Genomic DNA, 27,740 nt, shown 5'->3' with positions numbered 1-27,740 from the left:
TCTTGCCTTCCTGGATTTGCTTGCTAAGAAGAGATAAAGACCTTTGTAAATTCCTCTACAAAATCCAATCATTATTAAATTTAGTGCTTTGTAACTTAAAATATTTGTTTAAACTCATTCAAATGGCATGGAGGAAGTACGTAATCTTTTTCTCTCCAATAGCCCTATGAATGGTGTGGGAAGAGGAGAAATTCTCCAAACGACACCCTTAGATTAGAGGTTGCAGTGAGGAGATTTTATCAGGCACCATCTTTCTGATGTGCTGAATGTCCCTTGGTGTACCTTTATAGAAATTTCAAAACTCACAGAGCTTTTTAAAAGATATTTAAAGATCACATCACTTTATTTTTTTTTAAGCACTAATATGTCTCAGTACATTTGGCTACAGTACAAAGAATAATAAAATAGCACCTAGGAATCTTTTAGTTTGTAAAGAATCTTGACTCCTTCATCTTCTTTATTTTTTTCTCACTTTGCTAAACAAAACCAAATGCTCTCATTGTCACTCTTTTGGTTTAATGGGTCATGAGGGGCCTGATTTTCATGCGGACAGCCCTGAGGGAATAATCCGCTCCTCTGAAGGGGACCCAGACCACTCCGTTCTCAATCTCGTAAGGACTGTTGTTCCTGGGGTCATAGAAGCCTCCAAGGTAATAGATGCCATTGAGATTGGCAGCCTGGCAGTTGTTGTACCACCAGCCTCCTCCGTACACTTCCGCGCAGTTCTCTTCCCACCGGTCTGCATCCCTGTCAAAGGTGCTGAACGGCATACCAGCGTGGGAAGTGTACTCTGTGCCCTCCTCCACAGAACCCTCAACCAGAGCATCACCCGCCGTGCCCTCATAGGATGAGACCTGCAGGGCATAACCTTCTGCCTCAGAACCTACTCTCAAGTCATATTCTGCATACACCAGTTTCCCAGCCCAGTCCTCTAATTCCACCCGAAGGACAGAGCCCCTCAGGGTTAGTAAATGGAGGTATTCATTGCCTAGCCAGAATTCTCCTTCCCCCTTGTCATTCAGGCTGCCGAAACCTCTTTTGTAGTCTTGCCACGTCCGGTTAAAATTCAGTGATCCATCCATTCTTTGCTGGATCAAAAGCCATCCTCCCAAACCAGTCTCTTGATCACAATAAACTGAAAAAATCTTACTGGATCCCGGTAGCTTGATATTGAAAAGGCCACTTTGGGCACCTGAAGGATGTGTTTGGAGGACATCATCACAGTCTAAAAAAAAAATTAAGCTGGTTGGAAGAAGTTACTCGTATTTACATTTACAAAGATAGGAATGACCCTGACTTTTAAAAAAGGCAGATACTGGCTTCCTTTCCTTTTCTCCCCTTCCTTTCCTTTCCTTTCCTTCCTTCCTTCCTCCCTCCCTTCCTTCCTTCCTTCCTTCCTTCCTTCCTTCCTTCCTTCCTTCCTTCCTTCCTTTTTTCCTTTCCTTTCCTTTCCTTTCCTTTCCTTTCCCTTCCTTCTTTCCTTTCCTTTCCTTTCCTTTCCTTTCCTTTCCTTTTCTTTTCTTCCTTTCCTTCCTTCCTTTCTTCCTTAATTTTCTTCCTTCCTTCCTTCTTTCCTCCCTTCCTTCCTTCCTTCCTTCCCTCCTTCCTTCTCTTCTTCCTTCCCTCCCTCCATTGAAAAAAAGATGCACTTACGCTGGAATAAATTATTGAATATAAGCAAATATGTGGCAGTTATTCTTACAAATTGCAAGGGATTCCCTCAATGGACTTGGAATCTTACTTGCCTATACTGATTAATAGCAAGTAACCAGCAAAAATATCTAAGTATCACGTAACACTAACATAACTTGTTTTTAACCTGATCTCAATATCAGCTGATAGCCACTCTAAAAATACAAGCAATCATTTGAGTGATAAGTCCAACAATGCATCTTTTGAATGGTAAAAGAATGTGGTTAAAAACAAACTCAAAATCGAGTTTCAGAGGGATTCGTTCATTGAACATGTATTTATTGAGTGGTGACCCTCTGTACTGGTAAGCATTTGGGAATACAGAAATAAACGTGATAGACAAAGTCCCTGTGGAACTTACAGTCTCGCATGAAAACCAAACATACAAAAAAAGTGTACTTCGAATAAAGCGTGAGAGAGGGCTAGGAAAGAAGTGCAAGGTGCTATGGGAGTACATTGTAAGGGAATTAAGTTAGTCTAGAGGGTCAGGGAAGGCTTCCCCAAACGAGAAGTGCGGATACCTCGGACAGTGCGGGTTTTACCATGGACTTTCTTGGTGGTGCGGGCTCCTCTGACATCAAGAGAAGTTCCTTTGACGTGGTGAGTGCTGGCCTCCCCTAAGTCTGTGAAAGTGTCAGATTCAGAGCCCACAGTGTGGGTCTTACCCTCAAACTCTTTGAACCTAGATGGCAAGAAACTTGAGAGTGAGCCAGTTGAGTCAAAGAAAGCAGCTTCCTCGGGGTGCCTAAGACGGAAATCGTCTAGGCTACCCCTGCCAGACAACACGTGGTGTGAGTCTAAATCAGCCATGTCCCCACAGTCAGAACCGTCTTCAGACTTTACCACTTCTTTGGTCACCTCTCTGCGACCGTCCGCACCTACAACAGTCTTAGTGATGGTTTTAGAGCATGAGTGACGACTGGAGGCTGAGCCACCAGAGGCGACCTTCTCATTACTAATCAGAAGCTCTTTACCTCTTTCAGAAGTGACCAGTTTACCTGTGTGGTGGTACTCTTTCTTTGACCCTCGACTTGTACTTTCTGAATCCTCGTCAAATATGCCCCAGTCTGGGTTGGTAGGCCTGGTGTTCCCATGCCCTGAGCTCTCTGGCCTAAAACTTCCAGGCCCAAAACTTCCATGGTTCCAAGTGCCAGAACCACTAGGTCCAGAACTTCCAGAGTCCCGAGTGCCAGCGCCACCAGGTCCAGAGCTCCCAGGTTTCCAACTTCCGGTACTACCAGGTGCAGGGTTCCTGGGGTTTTCAGGTGCTGCCCCTGTCCCCTGAGACACAGAGTCCCCACGGGGATTCCCATCTGTTCCAGACTTCTCTAACACCATTTTCATCTGCGGCATTTCCATCAGCGCCTTCCACTCGGGAGCGGCTGTCTGAAGCTGACTCTTGAACTCTCTGGGAACAAAGTCTGTAGCTGGGCTGATTTTTAACAGTGGTAAGTGTTGCCTATATTTAGGAGGAAGTAAGCCTCTGTCAATGAGCTGTTCAAGTTGCTTCTGTTGGTCTTCATAGTCCTGTAGATCTATCTCACGTGCTACAGCTCTATTGCATGACCCTCGGCAAGATCGGATCTTAATGTCAATGTCCACCTAGAAAGGGGGAGAAAGATAAAGACACAAGGTAGATATAAATAATAAAGTAAAAGATGTCTATTGAGTTCTTAGTAGTTCATTTATTTCTTGGGAACTGTCTTCATATCTTTGACTTAAGACCTATCAACCACTTTATTTCCCACTTACATAGTGTCCTCAATGCAAGAGATGCTGGGCATTGCAAGGCTAGCTGGGAAAAGCAATGGGAACTATTTCAATTCACTTTAGAACAGATCAAGAGCAAGTGCTATTTATTCCCTCTGAAAGGAAACACCGGTGAAGTGATCTTCAGTGAAGCTGAGCATTCAGAGGCTTGGCAGTATCATGAATTTGAATAAGACAAGCAGAGACTGAAATGTACTATCTATATGCCCTGGAAAACTTAATATCACTGGGGGTTTTTTTCCACCTATAGAGTGGGGGAATACTATCTACTTTATAAGTAGATAAAGGATATATAACACTTTGCTATACATATCATGAGCATTTGGTGAATGACTATTGCCTTCTTTTTTTTGCTATTCAAAAGTAAGAAAATCTTGTGGCAGACCACACACTTCCTTACCTCCAGTCGCTTCATATCTATCAGCTGAGCCTTGACATTTTTCTGCAGAAGTTGGATATGTTGTACTTGTTCTATGACTTTGCGATTCAAGACCTCAAGTCTGCTTCTTAGATCTTCCGACACCTGGCTGAATGTATTATCATTATCTGAAATAGAAAATGGACATTGAAGCAGATGCTGAGTGGTTTGCTTGGAATATCCAGCAAAAGAAGGAAATTCACTTGGAAATGTTCCGCATTTTATTTTGATAATAGTTTGTTGTCTGGTTACTTAATTTGTGAGTGGCAAATCTACTAGGCATTTGATGTTTTGGACAATGTTATGTCCTCTAGTCATCCATAAATGTCAGTTAAGGTGCTTTACCAGCAATCAGCAATCCAAATAATTGCAGAGGAAAAATAAATCTCTTTGGAATTTTAAAGGTGAAAGAAAAGAATTGATTTGATCACATTCCAATTATTTCATCCTAGCCTCACTCATGGGACTTGAACAGTGCTCCTGGATTCTTGTTGTTGTTGTTTGTTTGTCTCACATAATTTCCTATTTTTATTTCTGGTGTGTGTGCGTGTGTATTTGTGTGTGTGTGTGTGTGTTTATCAACCATTCATTTTTTAGAACAGTTTTAGGTTTCCAAGAAAATTGAGACAGTACAGAGATTTCCCATGTCCCCACTGATCCCACACAAGCATAGTCCCTCTCATTATCAACATCACCCATCAAAATAATACTTTTTTTAACCAAGGGTGAACCTATATTGATGCATCATAATCACCCAAGGTCTATAGTTTAGGGTTCGCTCTTGGTATTGTACCTTCTATGGATTTGGACCAATGTCTGAAGATGAATGTACAGAATTTGAGGATTTTATTGCTCTGTCCACTAACTCAGAGATTCTTTCCTCAGTCATGTCCAGTCTACTAATGAGCTTATCACAGGAATTCTTCACTTCTGGTTATATTGTTTTTTAATTTATTTTATATTATGTTTTAAATGTTTATTTTATTGATTTCAGAGAGAGGAAGGGAGAGAAAGGAAAGATTGGGATGGACATTCCTGTATGTGCCCTGACTGGGGATTGAACTGGCAACCTCTGCACTTCGGGCCGACGCTCTAACCAACCGAGCTATCCGGCCAGGGCTCTGTCACATTGTGTTTTTAATCTCTAGCATTTATTAGTCCTTTTTTAGGATTTCCACTTCTCTGCTTACATTGCCCATGCTCTTGCATGGGCATGCGGTCTACTTTATTTATTAGAATCCTTAGTGTATTAGTCGTAGTTGCTTTAAATTCCCAGTCTGATAATTACAATATCCTTGCCATGCCTGGTTCTGATGCTTGCTCGGCCTCTTCAGTGTGTGCTTTTTGCCTTTTGGTACGCCTTGCAAATTTTTTTCTTGATAGTCAGACATGGTATCTTGGGAAATGTGTTCCTGGATTTTCTTGCTGAGGTTTTTTCCTAACTATAAGTTTGATATTGTTCCTAAGCTTTTTTGTTTGTTTGTTTGATTGTTTGTATTAAGGTCAACAGAATCACTCACTTGCTAATTACTGCTGCACCACTAACTTTAATCAAACATCTCCTGAAGATATAAAGGGTCAAGAGAGACTTCAGGAACTTGGGCTTACTAAACTTGCTACCCATGCCAGGTACAAACCCAGCGTTTCCTGGTCTTACCGAGACTTAGCCCTCATCCTGTGAAAAAGCTTTAACATGGCTATACATTTTAAATTAAAAATCAAAACAAAACTGCATAATCAGCTTCAGGGAGTCTGTGGGTTGAACTTCCAACCCCATCATATGGCAGCTTTGTGTCTTTAGCTAAGTCCTTGGTCTCTCAGTGTCCTCCTCTGTAAGACAAACAAAAATATCTTCTCAAAAGGTTGGGGCCATCTGATTTTCAGTATATATCCTTGAAAAGAAAATACTTGGATTCTAGCCTTCAGTCCAAAATTCTGACTTACATTATGGTTTTCAACAACTCAGAGCTGACCTTTTTTACTTTATAATAATAACAAAATTGCTAGCCTCTCCTTTAAAGTTCAGGTATACCTTCAGGGTATGTGTTTCTACACAAAGTACTTTGGAGTAAAATCTGAGTTGCTCTAAGGAGACATTATATTTAGGATTTTTAATGTTGTTTTGTTGTGTGCTATAAAGTCAAAGCACTAAATATGTAATACTTACGGTTCCCGTTGGCAAAATCCCCTCTCACAAGTTCCATTATATTCCTGGTCAATGAATTAGAGTCCTTATTGTTCCTCTGATAATCAAATATTGAATTTCTGAGCTTATTTATTCTATTTGTAAAATCTTGATTGACTTCATCAACCAAGCCTTTCATCCTGCAGCCAGAAGGACATTTTTGGTACTGAAAGTGAAGAGGAAGAAAATTGCATTAAGGGTCTATCTCTTGGGTTCAGTATCAGTTTGAAAGTTTCCAGGCAGCAACTATTGTTCCCATTTCCAATCTCTTCAGGTCACCTATTGATTTAAAAGTAGTTTAAGAAGACTAGTCAGAGATCATTGAGAAATTCTAGAATGAGGGCCCCCTCAATCACAAATTAGGCCCCATGAAATCTTGAAGCCATAATATTCTGATTCCTAGTATCTATCTGAACATGCAATCAAAATCCAATCTCTTCAACCCACTAATGACCAGAGTACGGAAGGCAATTTAAATAGTGCTCTCAGAACTAGGTTCCTTTTCATGGGCCTTCTTTCATTTGACATGTAAGAAGCTATTAGATTATTTCCATTAGAAAAGTTTCCTGTGACCTAATGGGTCAGCCTGTGTACATTTCTCACACCACAAAGAAGCACTCCCCCATGTCCCACACCCAAGCTCACCCAGTCATCATCAGAGCAGAAGGGCCAGTCTGTCTCTCTGCAGGAAGAGTGCTGTTTTTCCACCACTCTGGGGCCACGTACACCTCCTCCTTCAGCTAAAAATTCACCTTGTTCGGTCTCTGCAGTCTTTAAGGATCCATTCGCACACATAAAAGAAAAGAACAGTAAGCAGATCAGGAAAAGAGTGGCATCCCCGTCAAATCCAAAAAAGAGGAGGAGCATCAGCCTTAGGGCCTCCACAAGCGTAAGGACTTTCATCTTCTGATTGAAAATCCTATTACTCGTTTTATGAAGTTGTGGGAATGAAAAGAGATAGAGTGTACAAATTTCTTAACTGCGTTTGACACTAAAGCGTTTAATAAGTGGTAAGTCTTTTAAAGATTCCATTATAAAAGGAAAATTATTTGAACCAACAGAATAAGTTAAAATTTACCTTTTACTTTTTTATTACTGTCTGGAGGTATATAACTAGAACATTTAAAGAGTTCTTTCTCTTGCCTGACCTGTGGTGGCGCAGTGGGTAAAGCGTCAACCTGGAAACGCTGAGGTTGCTGGTTCAAAGCCCTGGGCTTGCCTGGTCAAGGCACATATGGGAGTTGATGCTTCCAGCTCCTCCCCCTTCTCTCTGTCTCTCTATCCTCTCTAAAAATAAATAAATAAAAAAAAATAAAAAAAAAAAGAGTTCTTTCTCTTAAAATCCCTGTGTCAGCAGGAAAAAGCCTATATTATATGAGGTTAATGTCTATCTCTGCTTTAAGTTTCCACTATGACGTTATGAATTTATAATTTAAGCAGGTATAGACCTAGAACACAAATGTGGCCAGTTTAGACTCAGAAATGCTTTTGAGGTTGCTCACTCATGTAATAGTTCGTGTTTGCATAAGGAAACACAGAATGAAAGCAAAAATAATGGTCCTGACTGGCAACTTTTTTTGAACACTTTATAATTAGAAATGTAAGTTTTAAAATTCTTTCATTGTGATTTATGAGGTGAAATAAGATATTAAAAATATTCTTCCAATAAAACTTTATATCCTAACAAATCAATGCAGGATTTAGGTTTTAGCGATTTTTACTTTGTACTACCAATTTATGAGAATTTTAGTATATTTTAATCTAAAATACTTACTTCTTATAATTAGTTAACATTTGTCAACTCCTTTAAAAAAATATGCCAATGGTAATACTAAAACAATCAAGAAATATTTTGTTAAAATGTTATTATTTAAAGTAACAAGTACAATTTTTTTGTATAAATATAAAATTATAAATTCAAAAAATACTTCATAATAAAATGTCACAATAATAAAAACAGGCCAAATTAAATATTTATACCAATAATAGAAAGAAATAACTAAATGTTATGCATTATCCAAAATATCATTCTAGCAAATGATGTTAGTTTTATTTCCCATGAAAATGTTTATTTATTATTTTACTATAAGAGAGACAATTAATTTAGAAACCCTCTTCAGTTTTCTCTGCTCTGGTATTAAGTGTTGTGAAGTGAAAGCAATAAATTAAAATAATTCACAGCCTGGATATAACTTAGTTTTGAAAACATATTTATCATGTTTTTATAAGATTGAAGTGTTTCAAAAGCTTTGTTGAATAAAGTTTCTCTTATTTTCTATATGTTTCTAGAGTCAGACTTTAGAAGTTATTGCAATATTTAGTAATTATCTTAAAAGAATAAATTTGTTTCCAAAAGCATATTGCCTTATTAATTAATCTCTAATGACTTTAATATGTAATATCTTTGCAAAGACAACTAATTTGCTTTGTGTTTGTCTTAAAAAAACTCTTTCAGAAAAACTATGCTAAGCCACAGTTTCACTTATTCTGGACAAATAGCAAGAAAATAATTACATTTAAAAAATTTGTGCGAATGTTTTGTTCTGTTAATGAGCATTAATTATCTCAAGGCTTTATAGCAACAAAAATGGCAAAGATACCTCCCCTTTTCTTAAAAAAAAAAATCTTGTAAAGCTGAGTTACAGATGTTAAAGTTGCCCGTGTGAATTTATACAGTTTGTTCCGCCTAATGCCCCCTTTTAGAGTCATAGGACCCTGTACTCTTGAAACTCGCTCCTAGAGCTTAGAAAGCTACCAGTGTGTGAGGACATACATGAAGCTGACTCAGACCTGCAGGCGCTTTGTGAAATAAACAAGGGAGAGAAAGCAAGAAGAGAAAGTAAAGGAAACCATACCCAAACTGTGCCTGCCAGGCCCAGGACCAAGCAGAAGATCTTCATGGTACACATCTTCTCTGAGGGTGGGCCTGGCTCAGGAGGGGCACTCCAGCCACAGGAAAGAAGGACTGCCTCCACCCCTCCTGGCGCCCATCTCATTTAAACCTGCAGAGGATTTGGTTAATCATTACCTTTGTCCTGTTTAGCCGGTCATCATGCACTCTCCATGCCTTGCTCCTTCTCCAAGGTTGGTGTCCCAGAAGTTCTTGCTCAATTTCCTGGGCTTGTTTGCTTCCAACAAGCTGTTGCAAAGGTAGCAACAAATAGGGTGGATCCCACATTCCAGGAACAAGGTGACTTTGGAAATCCAAAGGGGAACAGATGAGGATGTACCCAGACTTGAGAACTTGCAGGGATATGGAGGGTGGCTAAGGCAGGCTAGTGGTAGCCCACTGTGTGAAGCAGAGATTCAACAAAGGATATTTCACTTTATGTAGGCTTTGCGGTTGGATGATCTGGCTTTTAGAAAATGACTGAAAGTCTTTCAAAAGCTGACTTTGAACAGATAATTTTCCTCTATCGAAAATTGTTAAGAAAAAGCCCCAGACTCCAAACATCCCAGGTTCATAATCCCAGCTACAACATTTCTCGGTTCCAGATATGTGACCTCTTTATGTCTCAGATTCCTCACTTTTAAAATGGTAACCCGCCACATGTGTTTTCATAAGGAATAAATGAATGTAGCCTTACAAAGCCCTGAGAGCAGTGACTGCCACATGCTAAGCGCAGCACTCTGTAAATGCTAGCAATTACTGAAAAACATCTAGTGCCATGAAAAACACCACAGTCTTTCCTGTTCCTGGGCCTTTGGACATGCTAATTTACTTTCCCTGCTCTCCATCTCCTTCTCAAAATTTTCCCTGCAAACTGCCAGATTTAGCAAATAAAAAGCCAGGATGCCATTTAAATTTGAATTTCAGATAAACAACAAATACATTTTAATATAAGTATGTCCCATGCAATATTTGGGACATATTTGTGTGTGTGTGTGTGTGTGTGTGTGTGTATTTTTCTGAAGCTGGAAACTGGGAGAGACAGTCAGACAGACTCACGCATGCGCCCGACTGGGATCCACCCGGCACGCCCAACAGGGGGTGATGCTCTGCCCCTCTGGGGCGTCGCTCTTTTGTGACCAGAACCACTCTAGCGCCTGGGGCAGAGGCCAAGGAGCCATCCCCAGCGCCCAGGCCATCCTTGCTCCAATGGAGCCTTGGCTGCGGGAGGGGAAGAGAGAGACAGAGAGGAAGGAGAGGGGGAGGGGTGGAGAAGCAGATGGGTGCTTCTCCTGTGTGCCCTGGCCAGGAATTGAACCCGGGACTGCCACACGCCAGGCCGATGCTCTACCACTGAGCCAACCGGCCAGGGCTTGGGACATATTTATACTAAAACTTTTTTTGTTGTTGTTTATCTGAAATGCATATTTCACTGGGCATCTTGTAACATGTCTGCAATCTTATCTTGCCTCTATTTCTGCTTCCTGTATAAAGCCAATTCTGATCATAGTCATAGCTATTATTTACTAAGTGTTTCTATTTACTGGGCACTTTGCTAAACACCTCACATAGTATCTGACTTCATCTCTCCAAATAAAAACAATCTCTTGTTATTCCATACTTTTTTTTAATTTTTTTATTTTTTTTAAGTTCTTTCAGAATTTTTAAAATTATTTATTTATTTATTCATTTTTAGAGAGGACAGAGAGAGGGAGAGAGAGAGACAGGGAGAGAGAGAAGGGGGGAGGAACTGGAAGCATCAACTCCCATATGTGCCTTGACCAGGCTAGCCCAGGGTTTCGAACCGGTGACCTCAGCATTTCCAGGTCGACGTTTTATCCACTGCGCCACCACAGGTCAGGCCAGTTCCATACTTTTTTAGATTGTGCACCATTAGTGGCATTTAGCATTGTAAGAGTCTTGTCCATCTCCTCCACTAGATCATAAACTTGAGAGTTAACATACTTTATTGGTCCCCAAGGTGTTGTGCCCTCAATTGAGCGAAAAAAACAGAAGTGAGTTCCACTGTTGTGAAGCGACTTCCTGCCTCCTCAGGCTCTGGAGGCATGTAAATTCTGCTACAAATGGATGAACGCCCAGGTCGAAGGCAGAGCCCTCTTTCTCTACTAGCTGTGTGAAAGGTTCTCTTTCTGATCAAGCTCACTCTCAATGTGGTTTTCTTGGATTTCTATAGGCAGCTGCTGTGCTCAGCGGGAGCCCTAGAGCCCCATCCATGTTCAGGAGGACAATGATTTCATGGAAAGCTGGGTCATCCTCAGCTAGAGGCTGAACTGGCGAAATGTCAGGTGTGGGTAGGAATTCTAGGCTGTGCTTGCTCGGATGTTTTCCTCTGACCATGGGAGGTGCCTTACTTGGAAGGCGAACAAGTATATGGAAGAAATCCCCAGAGAATAACCTGGTGGACTTCAGGTAATTTTGTTGGACAGAATCTGATTGCAATTAAGTTAACAGAAAACATTCTGACTGAAAGCCACCTCTCTAGTGCAAAATAGGGCTTTACCAAGGTTACTGCCTGAAGGCATCATCCTTGCTGTTTCATGGTTCCCTCCAGTATCAGCACATCATTCCCATACTTCATCCAGGGCTCTGTTCAGATGGCACCTCCTCCAAGAATCCCTCCTTGACCACTCATAATGAAATAATGCTATTTCATTAACCTGGTTTTGTTTTACTTCAGAGTATGTTATCACTGCTGGACAATATTTTGTTTCTTTCTTGTCTCCCCCACACTAAGTTTCATAAAGTCACAACACACTAGTCCAATGCCAGGCAAGCAAGTACTAATAAGTGTGACAATATTTATTTTGCAGGGTTGTTGCAAGGTATTACATGTGGGAGATACGTTATGAGCCCCAGGAATGGTAGCTTTTATTGTTCCTAGAATGTCCCAATGCCCCAAAATAGAAAGTTGCCACGTTAGCTCCACAGTGCCAAAATTCCTGAACCAGGCACTTGTGTGTGTGGGGGGGCACGCTCTTGGCCGGGCACTGTCCTGAGCGTCAGACGGCCTCTCTGCCCCGTGAGCAAGCCTATCAGGTATGGAAAAGTGGGTTTTGTTTAGACAGAAAGCCATGCAGATGAATGGGCAACAAATAATGCCAGGGGTATCATTTTTTTTAAAGCATGTGACAATATAAATGAAAAAAAAATGGAAAGAATAATTTGAGCAATTTCCAGTTTCTTAAATCACAATCTGTTCATTTATCTCAGAGAGAACTATATCTTATTTTTCTACGCTCTAATTACAAAGCTGTTTCACTTATTTATCCTTTTGAAATTGATATAATGTTCCACAAATTATAAATATTTAGATACAGGGGTCTCCATGTTTATTACACTATCACATCTGGCAGGACTGGAATAGTTTTCATTTGTATGATGTATAATGTGTATAAAAAGAATAGAAACTCCAAAGCTATAAATTTAGTTGTTTTTTTGTTTGTTTGTTTCAGAGAAAGTCAGATAGGGACAGACAGACAGGAAGGGAGAGAGATGAGAAGCATCAATTCTTCATTGCAGCTCCTTAGTTGTTCATTGATTGCTTTCTCATATGTGTCTTGAGGGGAGGTGGGGTGGGGAGTTTGGGGGCCTATAGCAGAGGAAGTGACTTCTTGCTCAAGCCAGCAACCTTGGGCTTCAAGCCTGCAACCTTTGGGCTCAAACCAGTGACCATGGGGTCATGTCTATGATGCCACGCTCAAGCCAGCCACACCGTGCTCAAACTGGTGACTTTGGGATTTCAAACCCGGGTCCTCTGTGTCCCAGTCTGAGGCTCTATCCATCACGCCAGCGCCTGGTCAGGCAATTAAGTATATTTTAAATATATCAGCTGAATTATTTTAATTTTTTTAAGACTTTATTCATTTTAGAGAGAGGAGAGAGAGAGAAGCAGGGAGGAGCAGGAAGCATCAACTCCCATATATGCCTTGACCAGGCAGGCCCAGGGTTTCGAATCAGCGACCTCAGCATTCCAGGTCAATGCTTTATCCACTGTGCCACCACAGGTCAGACAATTTGTTTTAGTTTTGAATGGTATCTATCCATGAAAACTTACACATGGAAGGAAGTGTAACCAGTCATTTAAATATTTGCCATTGTCTAAATATAACTTAAAAATACAGACAAAACATAAGAAAACCAAAACCCCCAGCACACTTTTGAATGAGATACTTGTTCTATCATAAGCTATATACCCCAGGGAAGTACAGGAACATCTGTACTGAATAAAGTGTGCAAGTTAGAAAATAGTAACTATTAGTGTGGATGTCTTAACTTTGACAAATGAACCGTGGTAATATAAGATGCTGACATTGGAGGAAACCAGGTGATAAAGAAACTATAGTATCTATAAATTTTTTTCTGTAAATAAAAATATTCAGAAATAAAAAGATTATTTAAGAATAAACACCAAAAAAATCTTAACATTCTAAAATTATATTTCCAAACGTAACCAACATTGGATTAAAATCTCATACAGAAATTCCAATCTTAACAGCAAAACCCAATTCAACTTTGGTTTGGTTTCTTTGTGTCTGGAGCAATTTCTTTTTTTTTTTAATTTTTTATTTATTTATTCATTTTAGAGAGAAGAGGGAGAGAAAGAGAGGAGAGACAGAAAGAGAGAAGGGGGGGAGGAGCTGGAAGCATCAACTCCCATATGTGCCTTGACCAGGCAAGCCCAGGGTTTCGAACCGGCGACCTCAGCATTTCCAGGTCGACGCTTTATCCACTGTGCCACCACAGGTCAGGCCAGAGCAATTTCATATGTTCTGTCATTTGACTTATGCCACAGCTTTGTGATGTAAAGAGAGCAAACTAGGAAGGAAAATGTGTCCAGTCCAAGGTCTCTTAAATGTTATGTATTTTTTAAAGTCACACTTTAACAATTTGCCCATGAGGATTTAAAACAGGTCACTTTCATCTCAGAGTAGAACCTGCCTACTCTGTTTATTTAGGGAGAGTCAATATTGAACTGTGTCTAAGGGGAACTGCCTTCTACCTCAGGTTACTTGTGTTTTTGAAGCTACCAGTAGACAAAACCCGGGTGAGGGCCTAGGAAATGGGAGTGAAGGACAAAGATTCAGGATTTTCATTTGGGAAACACATTTTTGACCTAATTGTAGACCTGACGAAGTACCATCATCCTGAATTTATCTGTAACTTCAAACATTTCCCAATGAAACTGAGATGAGAAAGAGCTTGAAATTGTGCCAGCCAGCCTTCCCGAAAGGCTTTTAAACCTGACATGGAGGACATTTCTGCAGGACAATGGGAAAAACTGATTTTTAATGTTCATAATGAACCGTGGCTACAGGACCGTTTGGGCCAAAGCTCATGTTTACAAGGCCAAAAAGCATCTATCTTTAGTTTGTTTGTTTTTCTTCTTAAAGGAAAAAATATTGAGTCTTCTTATTGAGTACTTGGAGAGTAATTATAATTATATACACTTTTATGAGATCAGTTAATTCTCTAAAAATTTCTGTTTTCAAATAACTTGTGAAATGTCTCTCTCAGGAATTAATACAATCAAGTTTATGTTTTCTGACTGTAATGCAATACATTTATATATTAATTAAAAATAGAGTTTTGACCTGACCTGTGGTGGCACAGTGGTAAAGCATCAATCTGGAATGCTGGGATGTCCAGTTCAAAACCCTAGGCCTGCCTGGCCAAGGCACATGTGGGAGTTAATGCTTCCTGCTCTTCCCCCTTCTCTCTCTTTCTCCCTCCTTCTCCTCTCTCTAAAACAAATAAATTAATCTAAAAAAATTAATAGTCTAAAAAAAGTCTTAAAAAATAGAATTTTAAAAGTCACAAGTTTAGAACCAAATGATACTCACTTTAAAACCCTTGGGTTCTAAAGGAAATCAAGAAAAATTATAAAACACTTAGATTGTGAATGGTACTGCGTGTAAACATTAAGTACAACAAAGACCTCAGCAGTATTTGTGGTAAAGGACTAGTTTTATTAAATTTCTAACCAAAAAAACCCCACTATTAGATTATAAAATTTAATTAGTAGAAAGATAAAATTTAAAGGAGAAAAGATATATAAAATATAAGCTCAAATTTTTATTATTGATTCCAAAGACATAAACTTACATGTTATATAATTTAAATAAAATCAAAGCAAACACAATTGAGGAAAAATGTTTCAACATGATTATTTTCCATTATTTCACTTACCTTAATGCAGACCAATAACAAATAATTTGTGAACCAGCATTCTGAGTAACACTGATTTATTGCACAATGCCATTTATATAATTTAAAAATACATAGCTCAAAAGAAAAGTCCATGATTTATAAGAGTGCATACAAATAAAGAAACACACATCAAGTCTATCGGAATGATTGTTTATTATGAGGACAAAGGGAATAAAATAAAGTTTAAATAAAAATGAATCAATCAATCAGAGTGACTGAGCAGAGATGAACGAGAATGGTGTAACAGGAGTATGGTTAATTCAGCTTCTACTTCTGAGGGACGGGGACATACACACACACACACACACACGCACAGCAAAAAGTTATATGAAACAGTCGTTCCCATACTCTTGGCCTCTTTGTCACTAGCTTATTATTTTCCATCTACTTTACCTCATTATCATCAACTCTTTTCTCCCCTCCTTTTTTGAACTACAGCATACCTATAAGAAATCATCTTGGTAAATATATTTTCCCCGGGATTAAGTATGCATTTGGTTTCTCACTCTTATCATCTAAGTAAACCAAAGATACCCACAATATGTACCTTGGATACACTGGTTAGTGTTGGAATCAAAGAATTTTAGATCTTGTAAAGACCTCAGATATGTTTTCTACAGCTATATTTCTCCATTTCCCACTCATTTTCAACTCTCTCACAAATCTGAAACAATCTTTAAAGTAAAACTACTACAGCCCTGGCCGGGTTGGCTCAGCGGTAGAGCGACGGCCTAGCGTGCGGAGGACCCGGGTTCGATTCCCGGCCAGGGCACATAGGAGAAGCGCCCATTTGCTTCTCCACCCCTCCGCCTTGCTTTCCTCTCTGTCTCTCTCTTCCCCTCCCGCAGCCAAGGCTCCATTGGAGCAAAGATGGCCCGGGCGCTGGGGATGGCTCTGTGGCCTCTGCCTCAGGCGCTAGAGTGGCTCTGGTCACAATATGGCGACGCCCAGGATGGGCAGAGCATCGCCCCCTGGTGGGCAGAGCATCGCCCCTGGTGGGCGTGCCGGGTGGATCCCGGTCGGGCGCATGCGGGAGTCTGTCTGACTATCTCTCCCCGTTTCCAGCTTCAGAAAAATGGAAAAAAAAAAAAAGAAAAAAAAAAAAAAAGTAAAACTACTACACAGAAGGAGAATGGAAAAACAGCCGCAACGTTTCAGAGGTGTTTAAAAATCTTGACATTTGTCTAATAAACCATTAGCTCTGCTGATTGAAGAACTCTGCCCTGCGGCTGCATAACCTGAAGTCATGGTTTCAGGACTTATGTATCAGTTCCCTCCTTTTGGGGAGCTTCCCTTGGCAGGTTTTTCAAAGTGTGCAATTGTGCATATTGCTACATTGCTTTGTACTCAGCCTCCCTATTTTGCAGTGACTTGAGTTTTTTTATGTCCTGGAAAGTGATAGAAAGAGTTGAGTAAAAGTTATCTGTGGTTTAAGCTCTGAAGAAAAATAATCTATGTCTGTGAGGCTCCACATGCTTTGTTTGTAGATTTCTAGAAGTTGATTTATGAAGATAATCATTCCAATTTCAATTTTATTTGTGGAGACATGATCAATTTGAGTCTGGAAGTATATTTCATGCTTCATTTCGTAAACTGTAGCCCTTCAATGTTTAGCACTGCATATTGATAACAAGTAGAATATTGAAGTTCATCTGTTTTTCTCGTGGGGTTTTAAAATTAACTACAAAATTAGTACATATTAGTTATAACAAGTTAAGCAATGCATAGGTGTATAAAGAAAAAGTTAGAAGCCCCACCTTACCAATATAGGGGATTCCAAAATATTTTTGAAACATATTATAATTGATATTTTAGAAGGATCATTAGACAAATGACCATGAAAAATTACAGAAGCTTTTGGACTTCTTTATATTTATTTTGTGTTCAGAATTTTTATTCAATTATACATTATATATTGGTTGGGGGAGGACAAATATGTAAAAATAACACATATATGTCAAGATTATATTTTGTTCAAAAATGTATATGCATATATACTTTTTATATTATCATTTCTTTGTAGGATTGTTAATCTTAAAATTATACTTTTTATTTTGTAAATGTTTCAATGTTCATGCTGAGATATAATGCTTATTATGTAATCATTGTTTCCTATTCCATTGTACTAATACTACCTGTGCATTCTTTCATTGTTAAATAATTTCTAAATTCCCACTGTTACTAAATATATGGCTATATTCACATTTCTTAAATCTTGTGAAGTTATTTTCATTTTCAAAAATAATTTCCTTGGGCTAAATCACTGGTGTGATATTATTGCATCAAAACTTATTAATATTTATATAACTCTCCATATCCAGGACCAAAATGCTCACCTAAAGAACCTTACAGGGTAGACTGTACTCATTCTGAGTTTAGAAGTAGATGGGAGCGTAACAAGGAAGAGGTGGGCAAGGTAGGAAGCAGGATGGAGGACAGGAAGAAGGTGATTGCCATCATCCTGGCAAGAGATACTACCTATGCTATCTAGGATGAGGTATTGTGTATAGAAAAGGAAATGAGTATAATACATATTTAGGAGGTGGGTTTGATAGGCTGATAATATGGGATGGGAGGAATAAGGAAAACAGGAGGATGAGTTATTTGTTTCTCTGGAACTTGAGAACTGGGTGGAATAGAATAGGTTTGGAAGAGGGAGGAGGGTACTGTTGTGCACTCTACCCCCAATATCCAGTACAGTGGCTAATACAGTGAAGGCATTAAATAACTGTTAGTTGCATAAATGCTTCATGGATAACATGAATTAATGAGTGTTGCAATCATGAATAAGCATTCCTATATCCCAAAGCCTCACAAGTACTTAATTATGTATTTATTATTTTTATCTCAATGGAATATTTTAAAATCAGGACTTGTGAGAGCAAGGAAGCAAGAGAATTGAGAAAGAAATTATGAAAAAGAGAATCAAAAACCAAAGCTCAGGATTTCAGAACAACCTGATCCTCCCCACAGAGAATGAGTCATTTACTTTACAAGGTCAATCTTACACCAATTTATGAAGACTTAACTATTCCCTAGGAAGCTGGTGCTCGGTGATCTCTGGCTGCTAAAAACTCAATATCCCTAGATTCAAAATGCAGTAATGGCTACACTCTGCTGAGTTCGTTGTTTGTCAGTGAGGGACTGGGCAGATTGTTCCCTACAGTTCTCAGTTCTCTGCTCTGAGTTCCAGGTCTTTCAGAGTGCCCATATCTGGCTGTAGGAGTCTGCAGCCAACAGGTTCTGTTGGGAGAATTACCGAACAGCCATGTCTCCAGCTGTACTTCGGATACTGTGAACCTCAGTTATGAGATTGTAACTTGTGTTTATGTTTTTATATCAAATTTTGTCACTGTGAGTTACTGTATTTTCCTGTGTTTATCTTATATCCCCTGGAGGGCAAAAGCCATGACTATTTTTTTTTGTAACTCCCCAAGAGGCTGGTATAATGTTGACATTAAGTGAGGACTCAGCAAGACTGATGATTGCCCAGCTATAATTACTAAATTGAAGAAAAGTAGTGATTTTGTTTTATTTTTATTTACTCGTTTATTTTTTTAAGTGAGAGGAAGGGAGACAGTGAGACAGACTCTCACATGTGCCCCAGCTGGGATCTACCTGGCAACCCCCACCTAGGGCCAATGCTCCAGTACCATGCTATTTTTAGCACCTAAGGCTGATACTTGGACCAACCAAGCCATCCTCAGTGCCTGGGGCCATGCTCGAACCAACCAAGCCACTGGCTGTGGGAGGGGAAGAGGGAAAGAAGGCGGAGGTGGAAGGGGAGCATGGTTGTTTCTCCTGTGTGCACTGACTGGGAATTGAACCTGAGATGTTCATTCACCAGGCTGGAGCTCTATCCAGTAAGCCATTGGCCAGAGCCAGAAAGTGGTGATTTTTAATGGTCAATAAAAGGTAGTGTGTATCTAGTAGGAAACAAAATGTTTATTGAAATGGCATGTAGATAAATTATCACCGGCATAAAACTGTTAGTGGAGTTGTCAACATAGGTTCTTTTTCTCTTAAAATGAAGTGAGGCTTTACAAGTCCATTGTTCCATATGAAAATATTATATTTATCTGTTCAGATAAAGTCCTTTATAAAAAGTAAGTCACGTTTGAAATGGTTTTTAAATGTCTCCAGCCTATGACCAAAACAAAAATATATTAAAAAGGTATAATTATCTCCATTTAAAAGGAATTAAATATGAATAATTTAGGGGTAATACACATGGAAAAATACTTAGGCATTTGAAACGCTAGAATTTACTCTTAGTTTACTAGTATATACTAAAATATTTAAGACATAATTTTTTTAAAATCATCAGGACAAAACAACATGTGATCATTAAGATGTAAAAAAAAATATGGCAATTATTTTGTATATACCTTGGAAATATGCTAAAATGTTACCTCATCAAATAAATTTCAAATAACTGAGTCTAATAATTTGGGAATACAAAGAAAGTAAATTATAATTTCCATTTAAAGCTAAATATCCTTAATGTAAGATACACTGATGAATATGTAAGAGAAATGGGCTAACAGAAATGAACAGCTCTTTCTCAGGTAAAGTGCCGTGGTCACTCATATTCTATTTCAACATGGTGGTCTGGTCTGACCTGTTTGGCTCCCCCGAGGTGGTGTTGTTGCCCTTCTCCAATGGAAAGTCTGTTGAATGGGATTATCTTCATGGTGGTTTTCTTCATGGAATACCAACGAGATTTCCAAGTAGCCCAAATAATGCCATTATCATAACCATTAGGAGTAGATGCTTTTGAGTAAGTGCCACCTAAGACAAATTATAGATGGGTATATCATTGCTCTTGGATTTCCTGACCTCAGAGAGTCTATAAAGAACTGCCAATTATGATGTCCACTGAAACATTAAATTTATCATGTTATCTACTAACTGAAAATATCCCTAAAGATAAAATCTCCATTTACAATAATAAAAAAAGGATTTTTAAACAACCCCTTACATCTGTGTTGTACCTCTGGTCACATTCACACTTTAGATATATTTACTACTGCAGCCATACCACCATGAAGGTGTGAGATCTCGTCTGATCTCGGAAGCTAAGCAGGGTCGGGCCTGGTTAGTACCTGGATGGGAGATATATTTACTACTAACAGGGCTAGAACCCCAATTTCCCCAATTGGCCTTTCTCCATGAGCTTAGCCATTCTGGACTCAGCCATTATGGACCATCTTTCTGCAAGTAGGTTAGAATGGCAAGAGTCACAGTTTCTGATCAGATGATCTCAAGTAATCTAAAACCACAATTGTACTGGAAGTATAAAGACCTATAGAAAACAATTCTGAAATGTTATTTCACCTCTCTGTTATAAAGTGGAGATTAGGTTGATTTGCCTTGTCTTTGGGCACCAGATCTCATGTAATTTTGTAAAGGATGTCTGAGTCCAATACTGGCATGTACCACAGGTTATCAACATGGCTACTTTGGGTTATATGGATCAAACACTTTCCCTGATAATTTCTTTTTAATTGTATGGTTTGGAGGTGCAAAGATAAATTAGGTTGTTTTTTTAAAAAACTGTTGTAAAAACCAAAAGGTAAATTTAAATCATTTTAAAGAGGATTTTAAACCATCTATCCATTAAGACAATGCCTTGAGGAGATAAAGTTGTTCATCTTAATGTCTCTTTTGGCATCAGTAGGGCTTCCCCGCACATAACTGTTGGGTAATAACAATAGTTTGTCAGTAAGTAAAATCAGTGTTCATAACTACTCCAGCCTTGGAGCAAACTGTAGTTTGCCTTCCAGTCCTCCCTCATCCTAAAGTAAATGTCGAGACTCTTAGGCCTGACTCCTCTTCTCTTAAGCTTTCATGGACCCCTAAACTTACCAATAATTTTATGCTCTTTATTCTTCCAGACACTGGCTCACTGCTCACTGGTTACAGCTAATATACCACTCATGTGATGCTGACCCAGATGAATGTGTTAACAAACATAAATATGGTAATGTTTGTCCACCCAGATCATATATATGATAAATCTGGAGGAGATTCCATAACCCAAGTGTCAACTCTGATGGTGATAATTTCAGAGACAATAACAAATCTCTGGCTATTTTACAACAGGTGGGTTTCTTTTAGAGAGACTAATTTTAGGCATAAGCATAATAGTAACAAATTCTGGTTTAAAATAAAGAACTATATAATAAGCCCCTTAATACCTTTACAAATTATTCCTCATTTCCTATTCATACCTTTTATAAAAATACAGAATATACACTAACATATATCTAGTAAAGAAAGGCATACCTTGATAATAATTTCCATTGAGGTGGCCAGCATGACACTTGTTCATCCACCAACCAGATCCGTCCTGTTCAGCACAGTTACCTTCAAACTTATCATTGTCATTGTCCCAGGTACTGAACTGCATGCCATTGTGGGATGTGAAAAACTTGTCACTTGGATCATCGCCAAAATCAAAGCCATCAAAGGCATCCCCAGCATCTCCACCGACGAAGTAGGCATATGTCAGGCGGTATTTGTCAGTTTCAGGTCCCACCCTGAACATGGCATAGTCTGCAGTACTATCAAGAAAGAGAGACATCATATCTTGAGACTCATTAAAGATTTCAGAAGGTCCCTTTTCCAGAGGACAATTGTTCAGTATTTTTAGCATTGCTTCTTATGTCAGAAATGTGCTTGTTGCATGAAGGCTTCTGCAAATCTGGCAAGAGGCAATGGCTGTATGAACCCATTCAGAGATTATCAGCCTCATTCAGAATGGATCTAGAAGGCTTCAGGGCATCTCAGTGAAAACTAAAAACTTCAGCCATTTCAATGTTTTTTGTTATAGGATTCAAGTAACAAATCCAGATGGATGTCTGGATGAATTTGACTAATTTTATATTTTTGCTTAGTGTTGTTCATACAGTTATAAACCACAGTAATTAGCTGACAGTGAGTGACCATTAATTAATGCACCAGACTTGGAGGAGCCACAGCTCTTTTAGCTGTTCAGACAGTCTGAAGGGTGATGTCCTAAAGGCATTTTCTTTCCTAAGACTGGTGTTGTGTCAGTAAGGAGGCCTTCTTAGAATGTCACATAAAAGAAGTGGTCCCTGTGTGGCCCATAAAACACAAGCTAGGGGATCAGAGAGAGAGTTTCTCCTGAAAAAAAAAATTATGAACAAGAGCCAGAATTCTACAGAGTGCAGGGAAGAATGGGCTTTGGTACATGAACAGAGATTTCCAGAAAATATTTAGCTTCTTCCCAGATCTCTAATACTTGCAAAACGGGAGATGTTCTGATAGGAGCAGATCTACTGACTATGATACTTTCTGGGTAAAAATTTAAAAAATAAAAATTCATGTTTGGACACAAAACATATTTCATTATTTAACAGACATAAAAACAAGGTTGGATATTTTTCTAATTTTTAATTAGGTATACAATGCTCAAAGCCCCCAGATTTCTCTGAGCATAGAAAGGGCTCTATCTCACTAAAGGCACCAGCTGATTTAATTTAAGGTAGCCAGGAAGTCTGAAGAGGCTGGATTCGCTCTTCAACTACCATACTCTCCAGAAGACAGTCTGTAAAGTCAAACTCCCCGGGGTCAAATACAACCCTTACAGTGCATCAGCAATGTGACCCTGGGAAGTTCATCTGTAAAGTGGGGTTAATAATACTATCTGCCTCATGAAAGAGTTACTAGGATGTGATGGAATTATAATTTTATGCTCGATTTCTAATAAATATTAAATTCTCAGTAAATATCAGTGATTATTCTATATGGTTCCAGGGTAAGTAAATTGCTCCAAAATACTAGATCTAGCTTTAATAGGCCCTATCTTTTGTGGCTGCCCATGAATCAAATTGACTTTTGGGAGAAATGGATGTGTTCTTTTCATTTGTATAGCTGCCTTTGCCAGTGGTCTATTGGTGGTTGGAAAGTGCACATTCCAGACAACAAGAAGTCTTTTCTAAACAGTACCTGGTTTTGCCACTCCAGTCCTCCAGCTGCACTCTTAATGCATACGGGATGACAGACTGCGTGCTTATCAAATGAATCTTCTCATTTCCCAGCCAGAATTCTGTGGTGCCAGTGGGAGACAGGTGTCCAAACCCTTCTTTATATTGAACCCAATTTTTCTTGAAATCCACACTGCCGTCAAGTCTCTAATTACACAATTGCATACGCAAAGGGAGAGAAGGAATTATCAATGTTCATAAAGAAAATGTTATAAACATTTGTTGAAAATATGGAACATATGGGATATGATCCCATCATTTACTAACTAAAATGGCTTTGGTCAGGTGGCCTCAATTTCTTCAGCTGTCAGAAAATGAATAATGATGCTCACTTCTTAGGGTTATTACAGGGATTACCCAAGAGAATGTAAGTCAAAGACTTAAAGAGTGCCTGGCACATGGTAAATTCTAGATTAGTGGTAGTTTCTAAGACACTGAGAGGACTTCAGAACTCCAGCCTGATGTTGTTGATTCTTATACTGATGGTGGAAAGGTCAACTCATTGCTCAATCTGCCTGCCAACCAGCATTTCCATCGCCTGCTCCCTCTGAGCACCCCCTGCAGGATTAGTTGTAACGGTGGTCAGAGATAAACAGGGAAAAGGATTGCTGTAGTTCAGGACTGGCAGAGAGGAACCAGAGGGTCCTTGTCTTGGAACAGCCCAACTGTATTCTCTTGGGGACTTCATCTTTTTGTAATTGGCAGCCATAGGTCTGGATCTAAATGATGAAACAGATCCCTTTCTAGTTTTGTTTGTTTTTGTCACTATGATTCTGGGACGATGTGCCATCATATACCTACAACAGCGGTGTCAGCCTAGTATAGGGTCAAAGCACAGACTCTGAAACCAGAATGGCTGTCAAGTTACTTTACCTCCTGTGCCTGTTTCCTCCTCTGTAAGCACAGGTAACGATTGCATCTACCTCACAGGGAAGTTGGAAGGATTCATTGAGTGAATGTTCACATAGTGCTTTAAAAAGTATCCAGTGTAAGGCAAGCTAATAATTTTGTTATTTTCATTTTAAAAGACTTCCTTATCTTTTCAAGAATTACTTCCTGATAAATTACTCCATTGCTTGGAAAAACTGTAAAATTATGATACTTAATAGAGGTAAATTTAAATTCTAAGCTTTCTGGAAAAGAAAATAAAAAGTTTGTGTCCATAAACAAGGCCATTGTCATTTAAAAAAATACCTGCTGCAACACAGTCCATCCATTTCCATTTCCATCAATTTCACAGTAGACTAAGAACTGCTGCTTAGCTTTCGCAGGTTTGACAAAGTAAAGCCCACTCTCTTTGGCTCCCTTATTGGCAATATCTTGACAATCTAAAGAAGAGCAATAAGCTTTCACTGTGGTTTGAAATACAGGTAGGACTATTCCAGCCTTGAACATGAGATTTTAACAAGTTGCAAACTATTCATTTCCCTCAAAACATTTTCTTCTCACGTCATCATTCTTTTCAAACTACTTTTAGCTACTTAAGAAAGTCGAAGCAATTAAACACTTCAGATGTAATGGCAAGGCATTTTCAAAATTATTCGTATACATTCTAAAACATGAAATCTCCTTTGCTTGCTATATTAGCTTTGACGTAGGTAATCCCCATATCAACCTGTCACTTACCTTTCCCTGTTGTATCATGTATTTTTACTGTGTCTTTGCAAGGCTCCTGGCACTGTGCTTCAAGCTGGGTTACTTTCTGTTTCAAGGTAATGATCTTCTGATTATTTGAAGTATAGATGTCCTGCAAAAATCTACAAGCAGAAGAATAAGATAACAGAGCATTAACTTCAGAGGGAATTTTGTTATTTTCATTTTAAAAGACTTCCTTATCTTTTCAAGAATTACTTCCTGATAAATTACTCCATTGCTTGGAAAAACTGTAAAATTATGATACTTAATAGAGGTAAATTTAAATTCTAAGCTTTCTGGAAAAGAAAATAAAAAGTTTGTGTCCATAAACAAGGCCATTGTCATTTAACAATGGTCATTCTGATACAGATGCTGCATCTGGATCAAGAGCAGCAGATAATGCCCTAATTGAGCAAAAATCCTGGTTAATAGGAAAACTGCCTGATGATCATTCTTTGAAAAGGTTATTCTTAGGGAAGAAAAGGCTCTATTCAGTAATTCACATGTGCTGAATTATGCTTTTCACTTGTGCCTTATTTAAGGTCTACAATTTATACCTTATATGGGGAAAATATCTGGGACATTATCTTACATATAATAGAACAATAGACACTCTCCGGATCCTCTTACTGTTTCTATTTACATAATTTTGGACAAAGACTAGGGGAAGTAAAAAAACCTTTTTGGCTTTTGTAGTTTTTCACAGGGTTGCTTGTACATATTCAGAAATGACAGAAAACTGTATGTAATGCACAGACTGCTGTGTCTTTCTGTGAGGAAGGACAGAAAAAAGTATTTGACCACTCTCTTTTTCTACTGCACCTTAGAAAATTTCTGCACAACAGTCTTTTCAACTTCAACAATGGACAATAATAATACACCTTATAATGCTAATTAAATCACAACAATAACCATGGCCATCTGATCTGAGAAAGAGAAGTCCCTCCTAGGCCACTTTTCTAGAGTTACCATTTATTGCTATTTTTTATGCTGTTTTGAATACAATTTAGAAAAAAAAATTGAGAAAAAAGCTAAAACTGTATCTGAGACCTTATGTTCAGGAAGTTAATGAGTCTCTGGGAAGTTGTTAATAGAGACATTTTATTTTCAGGTGAAAGGAGAGGAATACACAAGGGCAGGCTCATGGTGCTCTGATCAACACTTAGCTTTATAATGTTTCTTATACTCAGCCTCTGAACTTCTGTAGCCAAGATCCTTCCTGTGCTTCTGCAGGCTAATTCCTCACCACCAATTTGTTGACAATCTTATAAAGAGAATTATAGTTTCCACACCTAAATTCCCATTTGAATTTATATTGTAAAACAAATAGGAGTGTGGGGGGGGACATTTTGATCACTATGGTCATAACAGCATTCGAAGACATCTAGAACCCCTTTCTCTTATATGATTATTAAAAAGAAATTATAACCTAATACAATTCATATTGCACTAAAAATGTTATCTCCACCGTGTTTCAGATGGTCAGGCATAATGCCAGTTGGATATTAGAAGCCGGGGGGTGGGGAGACTACTTCCACCAAAGTTTGCAATATTAAACAAAAACTAAATCATTCTTGGAAAGTAAGTTTTTTTTTTTTAAAAAAAAGGTTACCGAATATTTGACTCATGTGTTATAATCAATGCTTCAAATTTCATAATATCTTCCATCATTTTCTTGGTATCCTTAGTAGCACTTTCTATCCTGCCTGCAATATAAGATCAGAGACAAAAATATTTAGATAAACAGAACCACTAAAACAACAGCAAAAGAACTTTACAAATTATTTTCTCAGCAGTATTTAGTTCCTCACTTGGGTTTGATGGGTTATCAGGATTATAGGCGACTTGGATTGCTTTGATCAGTTCTTTGGCTTCTGATGTTTTGTTTTCAACTTGGCCTAAGATGTCTTCCAAAGCCTTCAGATCCTTGTCTACTTCGGTTTGGTAATTAGACAGGAAATCTGCGATTCCACATGTAGTCGGACAATAACTACCCTGAAAATAAAACAACAAAGTGGTTTAAAATCTTGATAAAAGCTACACTTATAATCTATTAATAAAAATAGGTAAAAGCTACACTGTGTTAAAACAGAGTTGAAAATGCAAGTAAAATTGGCCAGAGAATTCCTTATATTCTTTTGCCCCTCTGCAGTCCAAACACAGCAAGAAAGAGAAAAAACTACTTACAAATCTTTCATCTAAGATGCAGCAGTTGTCTCTGGTGGCAACATACTAAAGGAGAAAAACACAGAAATGTCACTGGTTTATCATATATTTTCTTATTTTTCAGCTGTCCATTTAAAACAGATATGTCTTACGGAGAGCACACTTACTGCTAGACATGTTGAAGAGAGTAATAAAAGAGTGTAGAAGTAAAAAGTTAAACTCCGGGGGTGCAAGGACCAACTCATGATGCTGGGGTGCCCTGTGCTCCCAGCCTTGAAAGTGTCAGCACTGTGGCTTTTGGGGCTCCAATTGTCCCTTTATGTAAGCTCTGAGGATGGCCAGGACGGCCTGCCAGTGGCTGGTGCTGTGCACGTGACCTTCTTGCCAGGAGGTGGAGGATGTCTTTCCCGTCGCTTTTTCCTCATCCTGGTCCCCCACCTATGTTCAGTCAGGTTCCCAGATTTTACACACAGACTTAAGCTCCGCCTTTTTGGCCCAGCTCAACCATTCTCCTCTGCAGCCAATTCATCTGCGCGGGCTAAAGCGGTAACGAAGCATTAGCCATTGCTAAGTGGAGGGAGGGACGCCTGGGAGCTTGCATGTTGCAACAAACTCTTCCAGTATTCAGCCGACAGAGCAAACACCGGGAGCTGACCTCGACCAGAACACTCAGCCCAACCTTAACATGGAGCCTGGTGACATAACCCAAATTACTGAAAGTCCTTTCTTAGCCACACATTAGGT

At 38.9% G+C, this 27,740-nt stretch overlaps 2 protein-coding genes across 3 annotated transcripts; both read right to left on the bottom strand.

The window, feature by feature from the left end:
* Positions 1-324: 324 nt before the first annotated feature.
* On the bottom strand, positions 325-9,073 carry FGA (fibrinogen alpha chain). The gene is made up of 6 exons (XM_066280355.1): positions 8,921-9,073; positions 6,711-6,836; positions 6,048-6,231; positions 3,863-4,008; positions 2,214-3,294; positions 325-1,225 (listed from the first exon to the last, which is right to left on the bottom strand). Exons 1-6 carry the CDS (start codon positions 9,059-9,061, stop codon positions 516-518), a joined length of 2,388 nt encoding a protein of 795 aa, XP_066136452.1. The 5' UTR covers positions 9,062-9,073; the 3' UTR covers positions 325-515.
* Positions 9,074-19,108: 10,035 nt separating this feature from the next.
* Positions 19,109-27,320, bottom strand: FGG (fibrinogen gamma chain). Of its 2 annotated transcripts, XM_066280399.1 has the most exons (10): positions 27,164-27,320; positions 27,018-27,062; positions 26,642-26,825; positions 26,443-26,536; positions 24,822-24,952; positions 24,390-24,523; positions 23,158-23,342; positions 21,472-21,749; positions 19,805-19,974; positions 19,109-19,327 (listed from the first exon to the last, which is right to left on the bottom strand). In XM_066280399.1, the coding sequence occupies exons 1-10, from the start codon at positions 27,239-27,241 to the stop codon at positions 19,313-19,315; spliced, it is 1,314 nt and encodes a 437-aa protein (XP_066136496.1). In that variant the 5' UTR covers positions 27,242-27,320; the 3' UTR covers positions 19,109-19,312. The 2 variants fall into 2 exon arrangements, with proteins under 2 accessions (XP_066136496.1, XP_066136487.1); XM_066280390.1 differs by having other exon boundaries at positions 19,235-19,974.
* Between the last annotated feature and the right edge of the window lie 420 nt (positions 27,321-27,740).

The sequence above is a fragment of the Saccopteryx bilineata genome, chromosome 1 (genome assembly GCF_036850765.1).
Source record: "Saccopteryx bilineata isolate mSacBil1 chromosome 1, mSacBil1_pri_phased_curated, whole genome shotgun sequence".
Taxonomy (NCBI): Eukaryota; Metazoa; Chordata; class Mammalia; order Chiroptera; family Emballonuridae; genus Saccopteryx; species Saccopteryx bilineata.
Note: the sequence above shows the minus strand (reverse complement) of the source record. Positions and strands in the feature narration are given on the sequence as shown.